The sequence below is a fragment of the Indicator indicator genome, chromosome 15, assembly GCF_027791375.1.
Source record: "Indicator indicator isolate 239-I01 chromosome 15, UM_Iind_1.1, whole genome shotgun sequence".
NCBI classification, from domain to species: Eukaryota; Metazoa; Chordata; class Aves; order Piciformes; family Indicatoridae; genus Indicator; species Indicator indicator.
The window spans coordinates 9,353,726-9,378,325 of NC_072024.1; the positions used below are offsets into that span (position 1 = coordinate 9,353,726).

A 24,600-nucleotide genomic window follows, 5' to 3' on the forward strand; every position below is an offset into this window, starting at 1 on the left:
CTTCTGAGTATAGGGGCACACAAGAAACAAGGGGGATAAACTCACACTTCCCCACAACAGCCTGCTGCCAAGGAAGGATGTTTCTCAAACATCTAAACTCTTTTTTTTTTCTTGGCATGCTTTGGGTCTCATCCAAAAGTCTGACACAGCCGCTAGAAATGGTTATTGGATTAAATTCTTAGACAGCACAGAAAATAGCAGGCTAAAGAATCTTAGCAGACTTTCCAAGAGTATTCTTACATCTCTAGCTTGGGAAAAGCTTGTGAAGTGTCAGACTGAAGGAGAACTTTGCCAGGAAAATGTGGATTTGAACTACAAGAGCAGCTGTCTATAACAGTATTGTCCAAAGAGATACCCAACAGGTGCTATAATAATAATAATCAAAAAAATACAAGTAAACAAAATGATGAAACAGAATTATTTAGTGCCCTGTTTCTCCATCATGCATAACACAGCAACAATTCAGAGGAAATTTTGAAAGGCATATGTATCAATTCAACACCCTGCTCAGGCTGACCTTTACTAAAGGGTTTTTCATTTTCACAACTTTCCTTTTAAATCTTCATCCTGGAGGTGCACAAGCCCTGGGAAAAGAGTAAGCCTAACAACCCCCATAGCCCAGTTACTTGCAATCTCTGCTAGTGATTTGAGCAGGGGAAATGCAAGCCTCCCTCTTCTTATCCACCTCTTTAGCTATCCCATTCTCCACATCTGTTAGGCATCTCCATAGGAATGAGTAGAGTTCCACCCCAGGAAGAATTTGCTCCAGTGAATCACGTTTCTCCACAACTGCTAGCAAAGGGTGAAACAACAACAGCTTTCAAAATTCCCATGGCAACAGCTTCTTCTGTCTGCAGACCTTCTCACTGGCAGCCCTAGCACTGCACAAAGCAGCAGCATACAGAGGCAATTTGAAGCCTGTAGTCAGGTAGCATTACTTCTGTATTTAATAAAAAATTCACAAGCACAAAGCCCTGACTATGGCTGGAGATACAACCTTGAACAAATGTACCTAATCGTTGCTCTGATACGGACCCTACTGTGTTCCTATCTTTGCAATAATGGGCTTATCTAAAACTTTGGAAATCAGGTTTTTAAGGTCAGTAGGAGACCTTTAAAAGCTCTCCCAATAGAACTGAGGTCATGGCTACTTGTGGTCATTGATATTGCGGCAATTTTTGTAAGTATAGGGATATTAATCCCAGGAGTCTGACAATTTCAATTTTAGTAATGACATTCTGTTCACCTAAAACTTTTAGTGAAGTTTAATATTCTTCACTCCACATACTGATCTTTTTTTGTGCTTTCTTAAGTGTTGTTTAACAATTGTTTCATTTTGCTGTGGAGTTGGCTGACCAAATTTCAGCTGTGCATGGTGTGAACTCTATATTGCAGCATCATTACTCTCAGGGGATCCCAGGTAGTTGGAAAACATTGTAATTATTTTTTTTTCTTTAAAGCAACTACATTTTGCAAGAGCAGCCAATGATTTCTCTCCTCAAAAGAATACAATAAAAAGTAATTACGCCATGCCTTGTTTAATATAATTTTAAAATAGAAAAGGTGTACTGTAAAAACATCTATTGTATCAGTAATGACATCACTTGGGTTGAATCAGTATTTTTTTAAACAAGTTTGAAGAGGATTACAACACTCTTCATATCTATTTCATGCACAGTTGGATGGCACTGCCACGACAATATTAAGAATATATATGTAGTATAATACACAATAATAGCTTTGCAGAGTTATTGATAGGAATTCAATTTCATGACTACTTATGTGACTGCAAAATTTGAGCTCACAAATATATTCCATATATGTAGGATTTAAACCAAAATTCAGAGAAATTTTCCCAATTTTAAATGCTTCTGCTCTAAGAAATGTCTGTTGAGATGTATGTAGCTCAAAAAAACCTTCATGTCCTCAGCACAGATAACAGCATCAGCATGGGCATCTAATCTCTGTATCATGCTAAATATTTTCCTCTTTGAAGTGATAAAAATCCAACTGTCAAGCATTACTTGATCTGACGTAATGCCTGGGGAAAGCTAATCAAAAGGAAGTCTTATAGCTTCCCCTACTTAAATCCACCCACCCGAATAAGCACAAGTTAGAATTTTTATGAGGTAAAAGAGGCTCTGCTGTTACAGCCCAGTGTTAATTGGCACAAAGGTTTAAGAATACCTTAGTTTTACTGAACTGCTTTGATTTCTAGACTTCTGAGCTGAATTTTCTTGCTTCTTCATAATCCTGTCTAAACTATCACTGAGTTTAAAGTGAGAAAGAAGCTTAGAGAGATCTGTATTGGTGTTCATTCATGCCAGACTGTTGAATTTTCATCTCAAACAGGGTTTGAAAAAGAAGTAGGGTTTGAAAAAGAAGGGCAGATGTAGCAGGGGGGAACAGGGAATGTTAATCCCCTGTTCTGCTCTTGTGGGAGCAACAGATGATGATTCGTCATTGGCCACCAAGTCAACAGCATCTTATTTTCCTCTCTGACCTTTCCAGACAAGGAGACAACAAAAAATTCTCATCCCTTTCTTCTCCTTCTTGGGGTTTGTTACCACATGTGCAATGATTGACAGCATGCACTTGAGGCCTTTGCAGGACCATCTCCCAGGACACTTATATCTCAAGTGCTGTGTGAGGTAAGAACACTGACAATTCAGTGATGAAATAAGGCAAATAAAGTAAGAGAAGATGCAGCTCTGGTTTATTTCCTTCCCCCAGTTTTGTACTAGTGGCCATTTATCTCACGCCTCTAGCCTTACAGCATTTCACTTACTTGTGTTTAACCACACAGCTCCTTGGTTGCTTCAGTTCCCAACCATTCAAGGGTACTTCAAAAGTCTGTATGTCCACTATTTTCATCATCAGGTGAAACTATCATCTAGACTGTAGAACATAAACCAGCACAGGTCAATCTCCTATTGATAAACAAAACCCAAGATGCAAAAGCAGGGGTACACAGTCCTCCCAGGTGTGTGCTTCTATTTGATATTAATTGGCTTCAGAAGAGGTAATGAACCCCCAAATTAACACTACAATATGAACAGTAGGAAATATCACTGCTTGAGGACTTGTATTTTACAGATTGCCTGGAAACCTCTCAGTGATGGATACAGAACCACTCAGTTTCTTGGTTTTTTTTTTTTCTTCTTATACTTTTTCAGCCACATATAAATATTTTACATTATAAAATTCCCTCTGCAATTACAAATGAGCACTTCACCTGATCCTCACACCTATGACTAATTAATGCAGGATTCAAGCCATCTCTAGGACTGAGAATAGAATTTTCATTTTCATAAAATTATTTCCTGTGGGATTTCATTACCATTGTTTTTTAAACTTGAAGTATCTGATGAAAAAGAGTGTAGGGGTCACATTTCATACCATTTACCATGGAGCTTTCAGTTTTTTTCAACTCACTTTTATTTATGCATTAAAAGGGATAAACATGTAAGATCCCAATCCTGCCAGCCTTGCTTATCAAATTAAAGCCAAGTATAATAAAATGACTGTTGGACAATGATTTTTAACAAGGAACCCAAACACTGTCATTTTCATAATAATATGCTCCTCCAAATAATTTTCTCCCTATATTTTCTCAGATACTTCAGCTGTAAAGCCTTGCAAAGACTGCCCAGATCTTACAACACACAGTACACAAAGTTTAACCTTATTCTACCTTTTTTCTTTATACGAATCTTCAGGTGTTGAGTAAATATTATGTCTTGTCACAGATAACCAGTCATTCAACTAATTGGAGATTTCTATTAAGATTTCTCCTAAATTCTCCCTTCAGTAGCATTTAATCATCCAAATTGAACTCCCTGAAAATGAAGTCTGTATTATCAATTTCTGTAGGAGATCCTGGTATTGTTTTGGATTAAACGAGCAAAAAGCTTTAAATCTGCAGAATTTATTCATACCGTAAGGTACTGAAGGCACCTTCTCTTGAGCCACTAAAGACAAAACTCTCAATCTATTTTAGTGCTGTGGAATACATATTCATCTTTTCCATCAATTTGCTTTTCCTTAATGTCCATATTCAGTTTAAAAAAAAAAAAAAGGGCAACAAGGATGATGGTATATTAGGAGAAAAACTATTAAATGAGGAGCTTCATTTAAATTAATTTATGATGCTTTTTCTACATAAAAAGTTTAACATTTAGTTCTTTATCAGAACATTAAACCCTGAAAACCTCATTCCACATTCACACAGGTTTGTTCATGAGTCACCTGTACAACAAGAAATGAGATAAGGTGAGTACCAAACAAAACAAACATGCTTTCACTCTGGCTATCTACCCAGGGACTTCAATCTGCTGTGGCAACGTTACATTATATCTCTGTCAATTCTATCAACACTAATTAATCTAAGAGTAACCTTCTCCTCAATCCTCCCTTCAGTATTTTAAAGGTAACTGTTATCTCATAAATCAAAATCCTTCTCTGATTGTCCTGGAGGTCTGAGTGTAATAAAATTCCACTTATAGAAGTTGCCTGCGGGAGATGCTTCTTCCTTTATCTGTCCTTTTTGTAAGTGAACACGGACCCAGTTTCTGACAGTTCAATCTGTGTGCCATTTAAACCTACAGTCTAACAGCTTCATATGAACCATGCGGAGTTTTGACTCAAGGGTTTGAGGGTTTGCCCACCTCCACGCAGTGGAGGGAGTGAAATACTCCTAGAGCACATCTTGACACGGTCCCACAGCCCAGCCTACCGTAAAACAATTTCTATCAGCATACGTTGGCAGGCTGCACAGGTTTAAATCACACCAGGAAGCAGTCAGGACAGGTGGCTGCAAAAAACATAGGCTTCCAGGGAGCCAAAACCTGACTCTTTGGAACCAATTTTGCTTGAGAAGTAAGCTTTCCCTGTCAGCCTACATGAACATTGCTTTCTGTAGAAACACTTCTCAGAAGCACTAGCTGGCAGGACATTGTCAGAGTGTTTCCAGTACTTTGGGTTTAAAACCATGTAGGAATGGCATTTACAGTTCAATTGATTAAAAATAATTTTCCCTTCATTTAGGGAGACAATGTCCTCACATCAAGATAATGGGATCTAGTGTCTAAAAAGTCAGCAATGTATCTTTTTGTGAAAGTGAGTCCTGGGGACAAAGGGCAAAATTATTCAAAAAAGTGTTTGCAGGAGAGACTGAACAGAGTAACCAGCTGGAGAACTCTGCCCTGCTACAGGTGTTCAAAGAAAAAAGATGTGTGGCAGGAAGGAAACTGAGGATTGGTAAGAACAGATAATGAGAGCTGAGTCTGTCACCTGTGGTTGAAGTCTGACCTAGGCTGAAAAGAAGCAGAAAGCAGAACTGCTATGTGTGGGAAATGGAGGTCACCTGAGCTGATTTCTGCTAAGCACCCTCATCTCAAAGACACCAGTAAGGTGCAGGAGGCCCATATGAAGTCTGACCTGTTTCTCTGCTGGACATGAAACCTCCAGTTAGGGCAGAGGCCTTCTGTTGGAGCCATGCAGGTGATGCAGACCTACAGATTCCCACAGATGTTTTTTTCCTCTTCCAAACTTGGCAAAACAGCTTTCACAAGCAAAGTGTCTGCATGGGTATTCCCTGCTTCACACCATCACTGCTCTCCCAGATTGGGTAAATTCAGTCATCACCGTATTATTTATTGATGGAAACACTTCACTGCAATGGGTCACAGAAGTCATGAACCCACAGAAATAGTATCAGGGGGTGTATTTGCTTTCCACAGACAAGCCAGAGTATGCTGGTAAGTGTACAAGGTTTTTCCATGGACAATAGGAAGACTGGAGAGTTTACTGTTATTTTTTTTGAAGACCTGAACTATGCAAAACCTGAAGAGTGATTTTAGCAAACAGGGTTTCTAAGGGCCAAGCAGCACCCAAAACATGCTTTTAGATAAACATATTAAAGTGCAGAGATTTGCAAAGTTTTAAAACAAACAAAAAAAAAACCAAACAAGCAAAAAACCCAAACAAACAAAAGCCCCAAGCAACCAAAAAAACCCAAACAAAAAACCCCAGACAACCAAAAAACCCCAAACAACAAAAAAACTCCAAACAAAACAACAACCAAAAAAACCCAAACACAAAACCCAAACAAACATAAAAATCAACAACCTCAACAAACACTCCAAAGCTATTGCAGTATCTAATAAAAACAGCTAAATGTGTTGTGAATACAAAAGCAATCCTGTCCTTACTGCAGAACCACCTCTTCCCACTTCCACAGACCAAACACTACTGCGCAGGAAGCTGCCTCCTGCTTGCTCTGCAGCCTCAATAAATACTCACTGGGAGAACTGGGAACCCCTGCTATAGTCAGCCAGAGCCTCAATGATTAAAAAATACACAAAGCATCTGCTGCCCTGGGTGGATCAGACATACAGAAGTAGGCTGTCTTGAAAGGGTTGAAGTACATCTACAAACTCTCATTTCAGTTCTAGTCTCAGCTTTCTCAGGCTTCTGGATGGCTAGAGACACATAATGGCTTTCTTTTCTCTCTTACAATGATAGGGGGCAATAATCTCTGGCTTTACTGAAGTGTTACAGGTAAGAATATTTTGGATATTCCCACAATGAATAAACGGAGAAGCCACTGTGAGCTCAGTGAGATTTTCATGGCCCACAGTCTACCTTAAGACTTGATGTTAAAACACAAGTATTTTCCTTGTGAAGCAGCACACTGGAAATGCAAGCAATAGATGCACTAAAGATCTTTAAAACAGCATTATTGCTGTGTTCTGGGTTAATCAGGTCCATACAATTAGGTACAAAATGAATCATCTAGGACTGTAGTAATAAAATCTCACTTGGAGTTTGCATCTCCACTTGGCATAGGCCCAGGCAGGCACACTATGTCAGATTGCTGAAAAACCATGGGTAGGAAACAGAAGTAGTCATCTTTCCCACCCAAGTGCCCCAGGCATTCTTTCCATCACACCAAACAAGGATACACAACATCTCTCATGATCTTTGCTGAATTTAGTGCAGGTAGAAGAAATTTTTCTGCGCTCTTTCAGTCACACAGCATTCATTACAATGATGTATCATTTCTGTCACAATTAGCTTTATTTGCTCTTAGTTCTTGTTCCCAAAAGGCACACTAGATACTAAAATAGATAAGATTGGTCTAAAATAAAACATTAACTCTTACCCACTGCATAATTTTCTCATTGCCAATGAAACAAATGCAATCTTCATAGCGTTAAGCAGTAATGACTTTTCTGTGAAACTTCTAGTAAATTGGTTCTGCTAATTGCTATTAATTCTAGCTTAGTTATAATTTTTGGTATAAGCAGTTGTAGTGCTTTTCACCAAAAAATGCATCCAACTCAGACATGCTCTGTTTCCTATTAATGTCATCTCTTGTAGAGCTGGGGGCACACACAGACTGGAGGCATCTGTCACACACACACACGCTAGGGCACTGCATGCTTCTCCGGTTCAGGGAGCCACTGCGTAGGGGTAGGTTAAAACAAACAAACAAACAAAAACAAACAAACAAAAAAACCCACCACATTTCAGTCTCACTGTGCCTCTTTTTCCCTTTCAGCTCTACCAAGGATGCCAGAAAACCCTTGCCTTTGGATGTCAAGAATGTGAGGAAGATGAGCATGCTCTCAGTTATCACTCTAGTAACAACAGTTGGAAGCAAGGAGAGGAGTATTCATGCCTTCTTCCTTTCTTCTCATCATGAGCAGGACTAGACATGGGCTCATACCAGCTCTACACAGTAATTTAAAATCCATATAATCACAGTGAACTTTGCCACCTCTGCTTCAGCTGAGTAGGTTTTTCATTTGGGTCCTTCACAATTTTTCTCCCTGAAAATCAGTTCTTCAGTTTCTAGTCTGCCTTGAAATGAAATAAAGCCATCCTTGGCTTCAAGAAAGCACATAAGCAGTCTCACAAAAAAATGCAAGGCAAAGCAAACTTTCATCATCTGCACATCCCTACACTCAAACACAATGATTTCCATTAAATATTTAGGACTCAAATATTTATATCCAGTCAATTAAATTCAGCATTACTTATCCTCCAGGGAATTCTTACCCTCTCTCACCACAGAAAGAGGACTGAAGTGCATTTCCTATATTTACTAATAACACACTAACACCTACAGTTATGAAGAAATCCTTCCCACTAGATGCAAACATACAAATCCAGCATGAAAAGACACAAGGTCTTGTTGCCAGCCAACATGTATTACCATCTCTGCCCCAAGAAGCTTACAGTGTAAACTCCAAGAAAAAGGAAAACATGGGGGTGGGGGGGAAAGAAAAGGTGAACAATGTAGGAGACATTTTCCACAGATGTGCATTCCCTCAGGACTGCAGGCAGTCAGCAAGTCTGACAGGCTATAGAGTAACACCCTAAGAAAGGAAAAGCTACACTGGAACCAGGATGTCCTACTGTCAGCCCATCGCTGTAGGTCCTAGTGGGAGGACTTGGCAGCCAGCATTTTGTACAGAAGAAATCACCAGCTAGACTTTGTTAATCGTGTTATCACACACACTAATTCATACACCTCTCCTACAGCAAAACCTTTTTATTACAGGTTTTCAAAAACTAATACTTGAATTTTAAACTTTAATATGAACTTGTATTTTAAAACATTAAATTATCCAGCGAAGCGGACGTGAATGTGCAAAAAAGGCCATTTCCTCCATCATTTCATTAAATTTGAAAGTACTTATTTATTTTAATAAGTTGAGATGTCCATATGCCAGGAAATTAACATCAAAGAATGTTAAATATGCTCAGTATCACTTAAAAGCCATGGAATATTATGCATTTTCAAAAATAGCATAACTCAGCAAAACTACTTTCCCAGCAGTTACTTTTTATTAAAGTTTCCAATACTACTTCAAGAGCTGAAAAAGTTGATCATATTCTGCACTCCATTTCATACAGATATCATAAGATGCAATGTTGAATCACAAGTCCAGGCACCACAGCACAACCACCTTCCCTATTTTAAGGTCTTCTGTTAATGCCAAACAGATGGTTGGCTACCATGTGCTCTTCTAAGGGCTTCTGTGCCGACCACCTTCATTGGCATGTGTGGTCAAGTCCATGGATGGCTTCAAACAGCAAGGCTGCTGGGGCCTGGACCGTTTCCTCTAAACAGTTACACTTCACTTGGGACAACAGGACAGAAATTCAGCTTATATTTTGATCACCTGAAATACCCAGACATTCTCCAGTCTAAAGAACCCACCTGCTGAAATCACAGTGACTTCCTTGCAGAAGAGGGGCTTAACTGGAATGTCCTCTGAAAAGTTGCTCCTGAGAGCTTGTGGTTTTGAATGGGAGCTCATAATAGATTAGCCTAGTTTCCTAAAGAAACAGGCTTAGGCATCTGAGCCTTATATTGCATCTAGTCTATCAATTCACATTCCCCCCTGCCAAGGCTTTCAAACCTGTTGGTTAACTCCGACCAAGTCTGAGAGAAGTGGGTGATCTCACAGCACAGCCACCACTTCTGTGAAGCACAAACATCAGCACAGGCAGCGGTGGCAGGGAGCACTACTGAATGCCATGAAAGAAGTTCTAAAGCTTCTTAGGTACTATTGCATCTGGTCTATCAATTCACCTTCCCCCCCTCCAAGGCTTTCAAACCTGCTGGTTAACTCTGACCAAGTCTGAGAGAAGTGGGTGATCTCACAGCATAGCCACCACTTCTGTGAAGCACAAACATCAGCACGGGCAACAGTGGCAGGGAGCACTACTGAATGCCATGAAAGAAGTTCAAAGCTTCTTAGGTACCAGAGACTTTTCACAACATATGAACCACTCAGATGCTTATAGAGCTACACAGTTCTGGCTTTTTTAACAGCAGAGAAAGGGAAGGCTCTTTGAACCTTCTCCAGCTCATAGTCCTCACCTCATTAAACTCTGCTTCAGCCACTCACGCATTTAACACCAAGTCATCTCTCAGGTGGCTTGTACAAATTTAAGGTAGAGGTAACTTCTGTGTTTGCACTGAGAGCAATTAAGTCTTGCAGACACCTGGGGATCCCTTGTGCAATATAAACAGTAACTGAACCACATACACCTAACCCTCCTTTGCAAAAGTCACATCCAATTCTCTCTGCAAACTTATCTTCACATAGCAAACCACCTCCCTTGGAGATCAGCATACGATAATACTGTATGATGCAGATATGTGTCTCTTACAAGTCTTTAGCCACAGAAATATAAAATGAAAAACATGGCTTGAAGTGTCACAGAAGCTTCCAAGTTGGAATCTATCTGGAAGGTTCACGTCACTTCTGGTTAGGAACAGACTAGCATCTGGCACTTAAAATGGCTTTTCATACCCCAAAGGGCCAGAAGGCAAGAGCAGCAGCCTGAGCCCAGCAGCCTGAGACACACCACCACACCTCGGGAGCAAAAGACAGCATGTAAAACTGAACATGAAGTGATCTAAACTCTCCATGACTTCACTGCCATAGTTTCCTCAGGGTAAATCTGATTTCTGTACTTGAGAAATATATTCACTCAAACACAAAGCAAATCCAGTAACATTCAACCCTTCCTTCTGAGTGTGTACACTTACTGGTTTGTTCACACTGGATCTTGGAACATATGACTGACCTCAGTGAGGTCCAGCACCAAGCAAAAACACATGATTAACATTCAAGGGACCTCTGTCACCTTAGCTCTAGCTGTGAGTATTACAAGTTGAGAAGGAGACAGGAGACATTTGTTTCACTATTTCACACAGGAAAAGGAACAGAAAGTGCAGTCCACATGCCAATATTCATCACCTTCAGGCATTCAGCTGCATGGACATTTCCTCTTTCGTTTGTTTCTGGGGAAATTTATATACCAAGACAGTTGAGAAAGGCTGAGAAGTGAGTCAAAAATAAAGAACCCCATGTGAAACAGCTACTCCTGAGCTTTCTGGCTGCTGCACAACTTAGATGTTGGCCTGAATGCTCTAATTACAGCAAGAGCAGGGGGAGGGGGAGAGGGGGAAACGTAGAGAAGACCAGTTTCAGAGCACCCAGGTTCAGCCCTCTGCTCAGCGACATTTGGGAACCCTGAGACAGAGTGCCCAGTCTCTCTTTGCCCTCCTGGCCTTTCCAGTTGTGATCACATCACCTTAGCCTTAGAGCAGCTATACTAGGATAGATGTGTATCTGCATACATGCCTGCAAGGCTGTAATCCTATAGCAGTGGGGAGCAAACATGCATGAAATAGGACTGCATTCAGAGAAATGGAGATGAGGAAGGGTTTACTTCCTCGGGGTAGAACAGAGTGGCTTATGTGAAAACTGTTTGGAAGACAGCACACAGGATTTTGTCTGAGATGGAGAAAGGTCTAATACTCATGGGAGATGGTAGCAAATACTTCTTTGGTGGAAGAGTTGCTTCCTGGTCAAGTCAGTTCACTTTGGTATTTTTAAAGCAGCTGTGTCTCAAAGGTATCTCACCCTACTGAGGTTCAACCATAAGGATTGAGTCAGTGATGCCCACCATCCTTACTATAGTTGTCAGATCAAGGTACAATCTTCATGTCTCTTCAACAGGGACATAGGGCTCCTAATTCTTCATGAATAAGATCAGTCATCTAAGTAAATGTCCTGAAAACATTATCAGCCACAGTCCCATTCACCTCACAACTGGGTAGTGTTAAGAGATGGCAGTGGGTGGGAATACATACTTAGAAAACATTAATTCAGGGTTCAGTTGAATTAAACCCACTTGCTTTCCCAGCTCTACAAAACCAAGCTTGATACTCAGGTCCCCAGTAAGGCTTGACATTACTTGTATGGCACAGAGCAACATAATTCTTCAATAAATCATTCCAGTGCCAACAGCCTCCCTCAGATAGGAAGGCTCCTGAGATGACCCTTAAGAGTTCAAGGGAGAGTTAAAAACATTTCCAGAAAATCGTTCAAGTGCTGTTTAAAGATGTAATTTATATGCACAGCTCTGCACTCCATTGCAGGATTTCATATTTATTTAATTTGATGATTAAAGGTGTGCCCATCCAACTCTTCGGGCAAATGCAGTCTTGAATAAAAAACTTGGTAATTCAGAGGCAAATGTTCAGTTCATTGAATAGCAAGAGAATATCTCAAGCCCAACACTGTCCTGACCCCATGGGAAAAAACTGCAAACACCAAACAGATCAAGAGCTTCAACAAAGTGGTCAGCATGGGGAGTTCAGTTTGCTGATGAAGGAAGAACTTAGTTCCAGAGGTGGATCACCTCCAAGGAAGGCTTCCCGTTATCTCAGGAGCTTCACAACACCGGTGCTACTGACATGGTCTCCCTCAAGAAGTGGCTGTCTCTAAAGTAAACAAGATCTCTTCAATTATCATTTGATAAGATTGGATGTGTGGCCTAATAAACAGTGCACAGCACTGGGACCTGGACTGAATTTCCAACTCTGCAGGCCACGTGGGGCGTGTCAAAGAAGTTACTTAAACCACCCTGTCCTTCAGTTCCCACTATGTAAAGACCTCTACCTCAAAGATATTATTAAGAAATAGAACTTCTGTAACTGCTAAGCGCTTACACTGCAGTACCAAAGGACACCCCAAGCACACAAAGATGAGACTCTCATAAATTCTACCTTTCTCTAATAGGCATGTGACATTCAACACAGAAGAAATGCATGGCACCTCTACCCACCAGACTGCTTCACTGCAGCTGACAAGGCACTGGATGGGAATGCCCTGCCAGCAGCCCACCGCAGCACTTCTGCTCACTCTTCCCTTCACAAGGGAACCCAGCTGGCAGATGTACTCTCGAAGACAAGGACTGCTTTTTCAAGGATCCTAATTAAAAACTGCAAGTCTTCAATGCCACATTCTGCAAGACAGAGACACTTTCTGGGAAAGGGAGAGACAGGGCAATTCCTGCAGCAGAGTTACTGAAGTGAAGATTATCTTCTGAACAGTGACTGGAACAACACAAAGCAACCATCTGACACTGCAAAAATAATAGAAATAATCCTACATCTACTGCATCAACTGCAGAACTGGCCTTGCTCAGCCCTTTCATACAAAGGATCCACTTATATCCTGCAACTAGAATTCTGATTCATTCCTTGATTATTTCATGCTTGGACTATTGCAATAATGTTTGTGCCAAGCTGCTTTTCTTTTTTTTAAACCACACACTACAAGGCAATTCAGAGCTTCCCTGCTTGCTTTGTTTCTCACTGCCATATCCTTGCTGTTTGCATACTTTTGTCCCCATTGTTATTCTCCTCTATGCATTCAGTTCCATAAGAAATCAAGATTGGAAGTTCAATGTATTACTGTAATCATTCAAGAACCTCAAGGCAACAGCAGACTCCAACCTTCTGTGTATTCTCCAGTCCATTTGCTGAGCCTGCATCACAGCTGCTCCCTAAATAGTCCATCTTTCTTTTGTATGTTTAAAATACAGGCGTTTCACATGTTTTTATGTCTAAAGAGCTTGAAATATTTTATACTATTTCCTATTTCAGTGCCTAGAAATCAGCTAAATTGACAACTTTTTGCTGCATTTCAGCACACTTTCAGTTTTATGAAACAAAGCATTGGTTGTTGCCATTCCAGATGATTTCTACAAATGTCCCAGTGTTCACACTGAAAATAAATGCAACAAAAAGCACAGTACATTTAAAGTGAGAGGTCCCCCCTCCCCAGCAATAGTAGCTCTCTGTGCCTTCTCATTTCAGCATAGATAGCCAGAGATGTGATTACAGCAGCACAAAATGAAAATACTTTGATGTAGTATTGGAACAACTGTATCTGAAGCTCTAAGGATTTCATCTAGCATCTGTTGAAGTTACTTTAGACTTTTGTGCTGTGGTAGGGAAAAACTTCATAAAACAAAGTTGAAGAAATATCTGCTTCTTTGCATTTCAAAATTGTTCATGTGCCAATGATCTATCTACTCACAAACTGTAAAGAAAAAAAATTCAGAGCATTCAAAAATCAGATTTGCTTTAATGTATTAGTCATGAAAAACCACCGACTTCCAGAAAGAAACTTGCTAAAAATAAAAGGAAAAAAAAAAAAAAGGGAATAAAAAGGCAACTTCACCACAACAGTGTTCAACATATAAAAATTCAGTCAACCATTTCATTATGGACTGGATACCAGGATTGACTATGACAGTAGCTGGAATGAACTGTAAGCGTGGCATACAAGAAAAGGTAGCATGAAGAGAGAGTAAGCAGTATTAATGGTATTCAATAAGGAAATCATGTCTGTGTCTAAGTAGAAACTAAATTACTATCTGAGGTTTTCTTAGCAGATTATTTAGCAACTTGCCAATAGACAAACAAAGTAAATGACAAGACTCTAAATCAGAGCTGTGTTCCCTAGCAAAATGGCTTAGTAAAAATGATACAGACTACTTGGACTGCTTCTGGCAAGGCTGGCTCTCCTTAGATGACTGCTACTGTTAAATACTCAGAGACATGTGATTGTGAATTCCTTATTTATGCTAGCTTCTGGTTAGGAAGATATATCCTGTTCTCAGGGATAGGAACTTGAAAACTTATTTCTTCATTCTCATAACAAACCCAAAACATAGTAGTTTGTATTTGTTATTTCACAATGCAGAACAGCTACAGAAAGATAAAAAACATTCTCCTTGACATCTTCCTAGTAAGCACACATTTTGATACAGATTCTGCAGACAAGTGTATGTCTGCTGCACATTTGTACAGTGCCTAGCACATGGACATGAAACTCATGACCCAGTACCGTCAGAATATAAACAATCAAGATACACAGATGGTATTTCCTGTTTGTTTGAGAAAACACAGAGCAGTATACAACTTGCTTGAGCTATGCACATTAAAAAAAAAAAAAACAAAAACAGGGTTCATGCTTGGACAGTAACGGCAAACTCTCAATTTATGGTTTCCAATGTTTCTCATCTGAAAGTGCAGCATTGATTTCTGGAACAACTGTTACTCTAATAAGATTGCACACGGAAAAGAATGCATCACAGCTGGTTTCAGCAGGGTTCAGTAAAGACTACCATTCATCTCTGATGAACACAGATAAAATATTCAAACCTCAGTTTACTGATCAGATATGGGAGTATCTTTCGTCTTCCTCTCAGCTTAGTTCCACTTTATAACATTAGTTTAGAAGCGTGAGGAAGGGAAAGAGCCAGAACCTGCTCCTTTCGGCCATCCTGCACTTAATGGAGATGAGCACTCTTACAGTGGAACGATGACTGTGCACATGGTATGCCAGAGTTTTGGTCAATATCAGGATTTATTATTCTGAGGGATAGAAAGAGTGAAATACTGACCATGGCAAATAGGCCATTAGTTACCTCTCAGTTCAATAAGTCTTGATGCTTTCCTTACTACGCGCTGCTTATTTCCTGTCCAATTCACATTAGCAGCTTATTTAATGAGAACAATCTAAGCAGAGAGAGAGAAATTCACACATTTACAAAGGACATCACCAAGTTACATTTCATCACAGTTAACGCCATTTGCTATTCATTCAGGAAATAACCTTTACTGATCTTTCCTGTTTTAATGCCAGCAATTGCTTTTAAGAAGAACATTCAATTCTTATATTCACCACTAGTTATATTTTAAATAATAGCACCTCAAAGGACAGCAATAACTGCCTAAGTGTTGCAGGACAAAGCATTCACACACTAGTGTCCACTAGCATGACAGGATGCCTACAGTCCTTGTTCTTAATGGACACCTTTCCCCTCTCACAGGGTCATCCCTACTCTTGTGAAGCTTATTTTTCCTCTATTAACTTCTCCTAATGTTTGTAATAATTGCATAGAATCTTGGAGAGAAAGGACCCAACATTTTAGACAGAAAATGCCTCAGTAAAGACATGCATGAAGAAGTATTATAAGTAATACTAATAATTTCACACACAAAATGAAAGATCAAAGGTACAAAGAGGAAAGAGATGCCTTGAATACACCATAAGATTAAAGAGAAAAAAACAACAGCATGCATTTGCTACATAGGCTTCTGTTTACAAAGCCATAGTTACACAAACAAGTAAAAAGAACCCATACACAACCTTGGCCAGTACCTGCTTTTTTTTTGTTCTCTAAGAAGCCCAAATGGTTTTGATTACTTAAAGAGTATTCTTTGAACTAGGCAGCCTGCAGCACAGACTGATCAGCAGAATGGCCATCAGGAGAGCAAGGCACATCAGCACCACCAGCTCCACAGCTCAGCTGGGAAACTCCAGTGACTAAAGCACAGTTGCCTACAACATCTTGCCCCAAGGCATTGTAGCCTCCCATTGCATAGCCATTGATCACATGTTAAAACTGGCAATAATTAGCCATCACATCTTAGATATGAAGACTCCAAGAGGAGTTTCCTGATTTGAGTAACACAGTAAGGAGCAATATTTCCCCACAGCATCTTCTGGGTTTCTACAATCTCATGGGGAATTGTCATAAATTTTGCCCAGTAGTTTCTCAGAAAGACAAATCTAAGTAGGCATGGGCCATTCACACCCACTAGCACTTAAGATACAAACATCTGTGCCAGCACGTCATACCATAATCTCCTAAAATCTTGGCCCTCTCACTAATCACTTTTCAGCCTATTGCAAGGCAAAATAGGGTCTGCTCATGTCACCAGCAAAGTGTTCTCAGCACTGACAGATGCAACACTTGACATTAAGAGGCATCTTTAAATATCCGGAATATTATGCTCTGTGAAGCAGCATACATTACACAGGAGAGGGCCAGTCAGGAAGCCCTGGATCTGGTAGATATTTCAATTGCATATTTCTGTCACATTTCTTTCAAGTTTTGTTTTGTTGTGGGTTTGGGGTTTTTTGGGGGGTTTTGTTTGTTTTTTAAACAGTTTACATATTTACAGATTTCCACACCTCAACCATCTGTTACCTATTACAGATATATGAAAACTACTGAATTCTGTGGCAGTTCTAAGGATGTGCTAAAAAGGCTTTCAAATTTGTTCATTCGGTGGTCAACATAAGAGAGAGGATTACTGTGAAACAGACTCTGCTGAAGCACATTCAGGATCCAAACTTGCTGTCCTTTGACTGTGCTGTGTCCATTCCACATTCCTTTTACACTGCAAGTAATGTGGCCAGTCACAATTTAGGAAGTGTTTGGCAACCCATAAGACACTATCATGGAATAAATACTTTGCCAAAATATACACAAATGCACACACCCAGAGAACTCCCCAAAGAAATGTAGTTTCAGCTTCCCGGAAAATCCTAAAAAGAACATCTAGGAGATCTCAGTCTCTGTTGAGTCTTGCAGTTCCTATTTTAAGACAAGTTAGTCTTCTGTTTTCAGTGTTTGCTCACTTCTGAATTTGGTTTAAAGAGCTGCTAGCGTAGACTTAACGAAGTTTCTTCTGAAAGGCTGATTGTGTTTCCTTCTGTCTTTTTGACAGAAGCCATTTAAAATAGGCCTTCTTCATTTAATTATCTAGTCTTTATTTTTGAGAGTTTTATTTCTGAACTGGAATAAATGTTATAGTCAGAATTGTGTCTGTAGACAGCAGGCTTATTTTATAAGGCTGAAAAATCCTTTCCTTTACAATCAGACAGTGAAACAAGAGCTCTGTATTGCCACCTCTGAGGCTTTGTCCAGGGCACATGCACTGTGAGCAGAGGACACTGAAGTTCACAGGGTCATTTAGATACGTAGGTGCCTTATAGCAATGTTACAGACCCAAGGGCTGTCTGACTCCTGATCAATAATTGAAATTTAACCTCTCTAAACTCTTGAGCCCGAGAGGAGTAATATTACCAGGCAATACATGGTAATGCTATAAATCACTCACAGAACTAGAACAATTCCTGACCTCCAGAGTTTGTACCAGCTCCTGCACCATTCACCTCCTGTAAGAGCATGGAGCAGTAGAAGGGTTTCCTACAGACTAAGAAGGAATTACTCTCAATAGGACAGATATACCTTGTGGAAGACAAAAGCTTGACAGCTCTCTACAGTACAACTGTGCCCTTTTTCCACCTACAGGCAGGAAAACCACAACTGGCTGGCTGCTTTTAGACCTCTGCCCCCCACCTCAGGATTTATTACACAACACTTAGGCTCAAAACCACACAAGCTCTGCAAGCATGCTGGCATTACCATGAATGTACAGAGACTTCAACTGCTATAACTAGTACAGCTTAATTGAAATCAATATAAAGCCATGGTTCAGCCTAAAGAAGACCCAGCACAGACGTGGGCAAGCTGGTCAGTATTGGAAATCAATGGATGGCTGTCCACTGACAGCTGGCAGAAAGTGTCCTGGTCTTATTTACTCCAGTTGGTAAATTCCCTTAGAATAAAATTCAGATTCACCAAGTGCACAGTCTAGCATAACTTCTTCCCTGCCCATAATTGCTGGGGTTGGGCCAGCAGATGTTGTACAACTAACTGGAGGGGATCTAGCCTAACCATTAGAGGATAGGGAAGGGAAGCAGTCTACCAGATAATGTCTATAAAAGAGCTTGGAAACCATTGACACAGGCTAATTGCTTACTGCAGAGTAAAGTTTCCACTCTCTGTAGGCTCATTTGATGTAAACTTCCTAGTCATGTCTAAAACCCTACCCGCAGGACAAACATTGTTAGTACATAAACTGCTTAGCCAAGCCCTGCTTGGGGTTCCTGGGAAATATTCTGGGGAATGAGGAAGCAAGGACAAAACAACAGATAGCATGATCATCCTTCCTCGCTGTGCCCAGCCAGAAGCAAACATCTGTCTGGCATCTGGGCTCTGCCACCCACCATTTATTCCCATCTTCAAACTAAATACAGAAGCTAGGCATTTTCATCACCACTGGTCCCCTCAGTGAGAAAATATGGATGGAAGACATTAGATAAGAGAGGCTGAGCCAGCAGAAATTTTCATATGGAGCTAGAAGGAATCAAGTGAGGGGAGGAATGAGAGAAGTTCCTACATATAAAAGACATAAGAAAGCAGCAGTCTGTAGAAACATTCTATATCTAGCAGAGCATGGGCTCCTTTCCTCACCTAATCGCTCATCTTAATTCCCTCCCTTTCTCAAGGAGATGCTGGATGCTGAGACTGCTGCAGGACAGAACATCAAGCCCAGAAAATCCCATTAGAAATAAGCATGTCTTTCCCAAGTCTCTACTTGCCTTTACTTTTTCCCTCTCAGACACAACCCAAATCATTGTCTCATCTCAGCATTCACACTTAGCACACGTCCCTGACCCTCCTGCTTCCAGGCACTCTGTGTGGGGTTTGGCAAGACACAGCTGCTCCTCCTTGCAAGCAGAGACCACATCATGGCTCAAGAGGACACCAGATCTCCATCCACTTCATACAACTGGGGGATGCAGTACCTAGACTGTTTGCTGACAGCTGGATCGCATGTCATAAAACCTTGGCAAAGACTGAGATTCTGCACCTAAATACTTGGTTCCAAACAGCATTCCTCTGGAATGACATTTCAAGTCACCCTGTTCAAACAGTAGCCTGACAAAGCATCACGAGGAAATGACATTATATGTTCTTCTGGTTTCTTGGAAAGTGCTAGTAAATATATAATTTCCATCTTTTCCATCTCCTAATTTACTCTTTCTTATCAGCAGTAGAGACAAAAAGGCACTAATTAGGTAACGCTAATCAGGTAGAATGCCACGTGATTGACAGCTCAGAAGTTACTATCTGTTCTCTGAAAAACAGATGGGCCATTTTCCTGAGAGAAGCAAAAGATTTATCAAAAAGACAAAAGGATGCAAACCCTCAAAATGTATAATTACACATCAGGTCAATACGTTTTATTTTGACACAAATCTAAAAGGATTCGGGGGTGGTAGAAAGCTTTTTTGGTGAGACACACACCAGTGATATTACTCACATAGAAAGAACAACATCTTCACAAAACCAGCATTAAGAAAACTGTCTGTGCATAAACTGGTGTGTGTGGGTGGAAGGGGGGGGTTGGGATTTGTTGCTTTGTTTGCTTGTTTTGAGAACCGTAGGTGCTGTTTGCTTTGGGTTTTTTCCCCCTCCTATATTCTTAATTTAAAAAATAAATAAATAAACAAAAAAGTCCAAGTAGCTCAAGCAAAGAACTTTGACAGATTCAACAGAATAACTCCACTAGTGCTTTATCCTTTCTAAAATATTTAGCTACCTGTAGTGAATATTCCAAATACAATTTTAAGAACAGAAACAAAATAAACCTACCAAGAGATGCTTAAATCCTTAGATTTTACTCAAGATAGCAGACAGGAACAGGCCATTCATTCCAACATACAATTTTTTCCTATATTTACTTAATCCTATTCTTTAGGAATTGGGGCCTTAAAATAATAAAAAAAAGTTGTTTAAAGCTGTAATGTGGAAGTATCTCTTGTGGCAATGTTTGTCCATCTGATAAGTTCGAAGTTTATCAAAAAGTGATAATTTGTCCTACATTTCTGAAACTTTTAGATTTATTTTCCTTGCATGACCTCATTTGCAAATGAGATAGCTCATGTTTTGGGATCTAACAGAGAAAACTTGCAACATCTGGTGTTTTGTGTATTAATGGAAAAACCCCTAATCTTACCTATAACCATTCCTTTCCAATGAAACATATGATCTGTATAAAAGAGGAGATGGCAGTCAAAAATTAACATTTGCCTGTTTATCTGGTATCAGTATTCAGACTTCTTAGAAGTATTATTTTTCCTTTCCTAAAACTAGAGTTGGATAATATTCCTCTTGGACAAGCACCAAATGTTTGAAATGCATCTGAGATCTTCCAAAAAAGCATGCACAAGTTCATCGTGACGCTTGAACTCTTCACAAAAACTGTCTAGGTATTAGATTTTTTTTTCCACAGTCAGTACAGCTATTAACATGATCTCAAGTTGCTGGGTTTTTTAACAACTTCAGATACAGTCCTGAAATTTTCTAGACCTGAACCAACTGTCAAACCATACATCACCCACATCATTTTGAAGTAGGTTTTGATTTGTGACATTTCAAAATTGTGGACTACCACAAAAATCCATGCACAAAGAAATAATTGTAAAATTCCTATTTATTTTTTCTTTAATCCATATATATGGATACTTAAAGCCTTCCCAGAAGGCTTAACAGGGTAAGCAAACAGTGAGCTTAGGAAGGAACTGACTGAACAGGGAGTGTGAAGAAAAGTTTGTGGGAATATGCTTTTGTCAAAAACTAAAAGAAGACAGAGAAGGAGGAGACTAATAAGGCAAATCCTGCAGGTAAATGAGGAAGGAGGTATGTGTAGAGAAAGTTTGTAAGGAAGCCAGCAGAAGAAAATACACTTTAAACTATTTTTGAGTGCAGTAGTAACCAAAAGCAAGTAAATAATTTGAGTTTGGAGACATTTTATGTTTCAGTCCTCTGCAGAAGTCAACTCACCCGAATATGCCCAGTAAGGATCCCCTGAAGCCTTTCGCCTCCGTATCTGCACAGAACTACCATGTCTGTTTTCATGCAGAGAGCCAACATAACCTTCAGTCAGAGCTGGGAAGAGAAGAGGCAGAAATCATTAGGAAAGTGGTCTTTACTCCCTAGAATTTATACTCTGAAGCTTAATTCTTCACTGAAGAGAGACTACAAACTTGGCATTGCTTAAAAATTTTAACAGGCGTGTTCCTTACCCATGCCAACCCACCATGCAAGGATGATTTACAGAAACCAGGACTCAGTGATGTCATTATTCCCATCTGGCACGTGCCTGCCTGACACCAATAACTCTCACTAGGAAATTTTGATAGAAACAAGCAAACAAGTATCAACCATGATTCAATGACCAAACTTGCTCTGCCCAAAGATAGCTTACTTTGCCAGGGAATACCTACCCAGTAATTGTAAATTCAAGACAGAAATTATCAAGATCCTTAAAAGAACACAAATGCAAGCACATGGAATATGACGGTACAGTGTTATCCTGGTTATCATAACTGCACCTATTTAAAGCCACATCTGAAAAATCACTCAAGACCACCTAGATCCCCTCCTGCAGATCTGAGCCCACAACACACTGGGCAACTCTCTCAACATAAGCAAGGATTGGATAATGTCACCTCGTCACCTCATACGATTCACTCAAATGACGCAGATGTGTAGCACTGTCTTCCAGCCAGAGGAAGGCTGTGTATGTCAGACACAGACCAAACATGGAATACCAATGCCTTACAACATGAAAGAGAAAGGCCAACAATGAAGAAATCTTTGTAAAGCTCCACAAGGTAGAAGGAATTAAATTCATCAACAAACCCAGAAAAGAACACATCCTATGTTGCATGCCAGGACCATTCTTTTATACCTCGAACCACATACTACTATTTTTTTTTCTTGTAATGGAATGCACACCTTCCACAAAAATGTGAATTGGTTGGGTTTCTTAAGTGCAAATTTTGCTTGTTGTTTCTTTGCATCTGAATAAAACCAGCTGGAGGTGCGTGAACTCACAAAAATCTTTAATAAATTCAACTACCTTTGTCAGACCACCACAGCCCCCCAAAATTTGTGCTATTATAAATACACATCAACAACAAACAAAAACCCTCTTAGATCTGAAGGTGTAGAATGTGAAGGACAAGTAACGCACCAAATGTCTCTATGGAAATTTTAAGCTCAGTTAATCCCAAACCACTTATTTGATCAGGAAGAAATTAGCTTTAGAAAACCATGTAAAGCAGTGCTACCTGTATGCAGTCATCAAGCACTGTATTCCCTTCTGTTTCCAGGCCAATTACAGCTGGGCTGAAACGAAGCTTGTAACAGGACTTTATTGAACATCAAGCACCAGTAACTCAGAACTTGGCTTTATTTCCCTTTAGAAAACCTTCTGAGTGACACCCACTTTGTACCACAGCAGCAGAGAGCATGCTGTGCCTGAGGGCTGTCCATGTGTGCTGAACAGGTCTACAGACAACCTTGACTCTGCAACACGGCTGATGGATTTCTGCAGATTTTGGAATCCTGAATTGGTAGGAAGTGTCATGCAGTCTCAGGAAAGGCATTACAGGTTTGCCCCTGCCAAATTTTCTCTTATGTGAGCAAAGGTATTAATTGTGCAATTTATTATGAGCCTCTGCTTTGAATGAGTTTTACAGATTTCTTGGCAACTATCTAAATGCTAATTCTCTCCAGGCTGTGAACTAGAAACCCTGGAACACATCATACTACATTTGAAGGCAGCATTATGTCACATACCTTGTTCTCCCCTTTTCTGATTTACCCCGTTATGTCTACCTGGCTGGGAGGCAGCAGACAGTCATTGCAAAAGGAAAGAGAGGGTAAGGGATGTGCAGACCCAAACTCTCTTGGAAAAAAATAAAAGATCTGAGACCATAAAAATCCCAACAGAAACAACTTGGATGGCTAGAAAGATTATTAAAAAATAAAAAAGGTCTGATTATTCATTTAATTGCATGTGCTGAGAAATACACCTAAAGCCCATCCTTATTACAAAGTGAAAGCAGCTTTCTTCTGAGCATCTTCTATATAGAGGAAGCAAATAGTTGTGAAGGTTTTGATGTCCAGAAAAACTGATTCCTGCAGGCAGAATGAAGACTTCACCCTGCCTCTTCCAAGAAATAAGGCACACCTGCAGATACATGTTCAGGGAGCTCTTCTGTGTGCCTTATCATCAGAAGAAAGCACCTATGTCTAAATAATCTGTATTTGTTGAAGGTAAAAAGGGCTCTGAGTCAGTGCAAAACATCTGAAGTTGTAAAACCCTTTGTACTCCTAGCCTGAACCATCAAAAAGCCACATGGCATCCATGCTACAGCTATGAATCATACCATTGATTTTCAGTATCCCCTGTGCAGAAAATTAAATTATGCAAATCCAAACCTTTATGAATGCCTAACTTTAATGTGAAATTGAACATTTGCTTCAGTCAGCATCTTACTTATGCAATTAAAACCCAGACACTCTTATGAAAACATGCAGGTTTAGTTTTCTTTGTAGACACTTCATAGATTTGTACATTTCTCTACACTTGTAAGTGGTGAAGAGCCACACTGTACACTAATCCACTTCCACCAAAAAGGATGTCACAAACCAAAAGGGGTGTTCAGGTATTCATCATGAGAACTGTGGGAAGGAACTTGCTGGTTATACTGCTAACCATCATCTGTAGGACTGAAAGAGAAATAGATTGGAACATCCTGTTCTAAATAAAATTCTGCCTCCCTGTTAGACAGCCCAGCATTAATGTCAGCAGTCCCCTTACAAACATGCAGTAATTCAGCAGTCATTAGCAATTTAGGGAAGATATACATTTACTGGATAGCTTCAGAAATTCTGGAAGAAAGGATGAAAGATCAGGATCTCTGGTCACTCTGTGAACTGTAAGGGTAATGGTCTGTCACTAGCAAGAATCATGGCATCCCCTTCTTCCCTAAGCTAGCTCAGCTCCCCAGCCTGTTTGCAGCGTGGCCATGCATTTCTGCATGGGGCTACACAAACACTGCAAGAAAACAGCGTGGGAACAAAGAGCTATTGTTGGCAATACTGGTAAAGTCGTCAGGAATTGTGCTTTTGTTCTGTGGTGTCAGCTGGGGTCAATGGGCTCTCTTGTGCTGAAGAGGTGCAAGGTACACAACAGAGCATACACTGGCTTTTCAG

The 24,600-nt window shown here is 40.0% G+C and overlaps 1 protein-coding gene across 1 annotated transcript in view; it reads right to left on the reverse strand.

Annotated features, from left to right (window-relative positions):
* Positions 1-24,600, reverse strand: part of PTPRG (protein tyrosine phosphatase receptor type G) — a 413,314-nt gene that overhangs the window by 299,069 nt on the left and 89,645 nt on the right. The window contains exon 2 of the mRNA XM_054387705.1: positions 21,376-21,480. Coding sequence (XP_054243680.1) covers positions 21,376-21,480 — 105 coding nt within the window. The remainder of the gene's footprint in view (positions 1-21,375; positions 21,481-24,600) is intronic.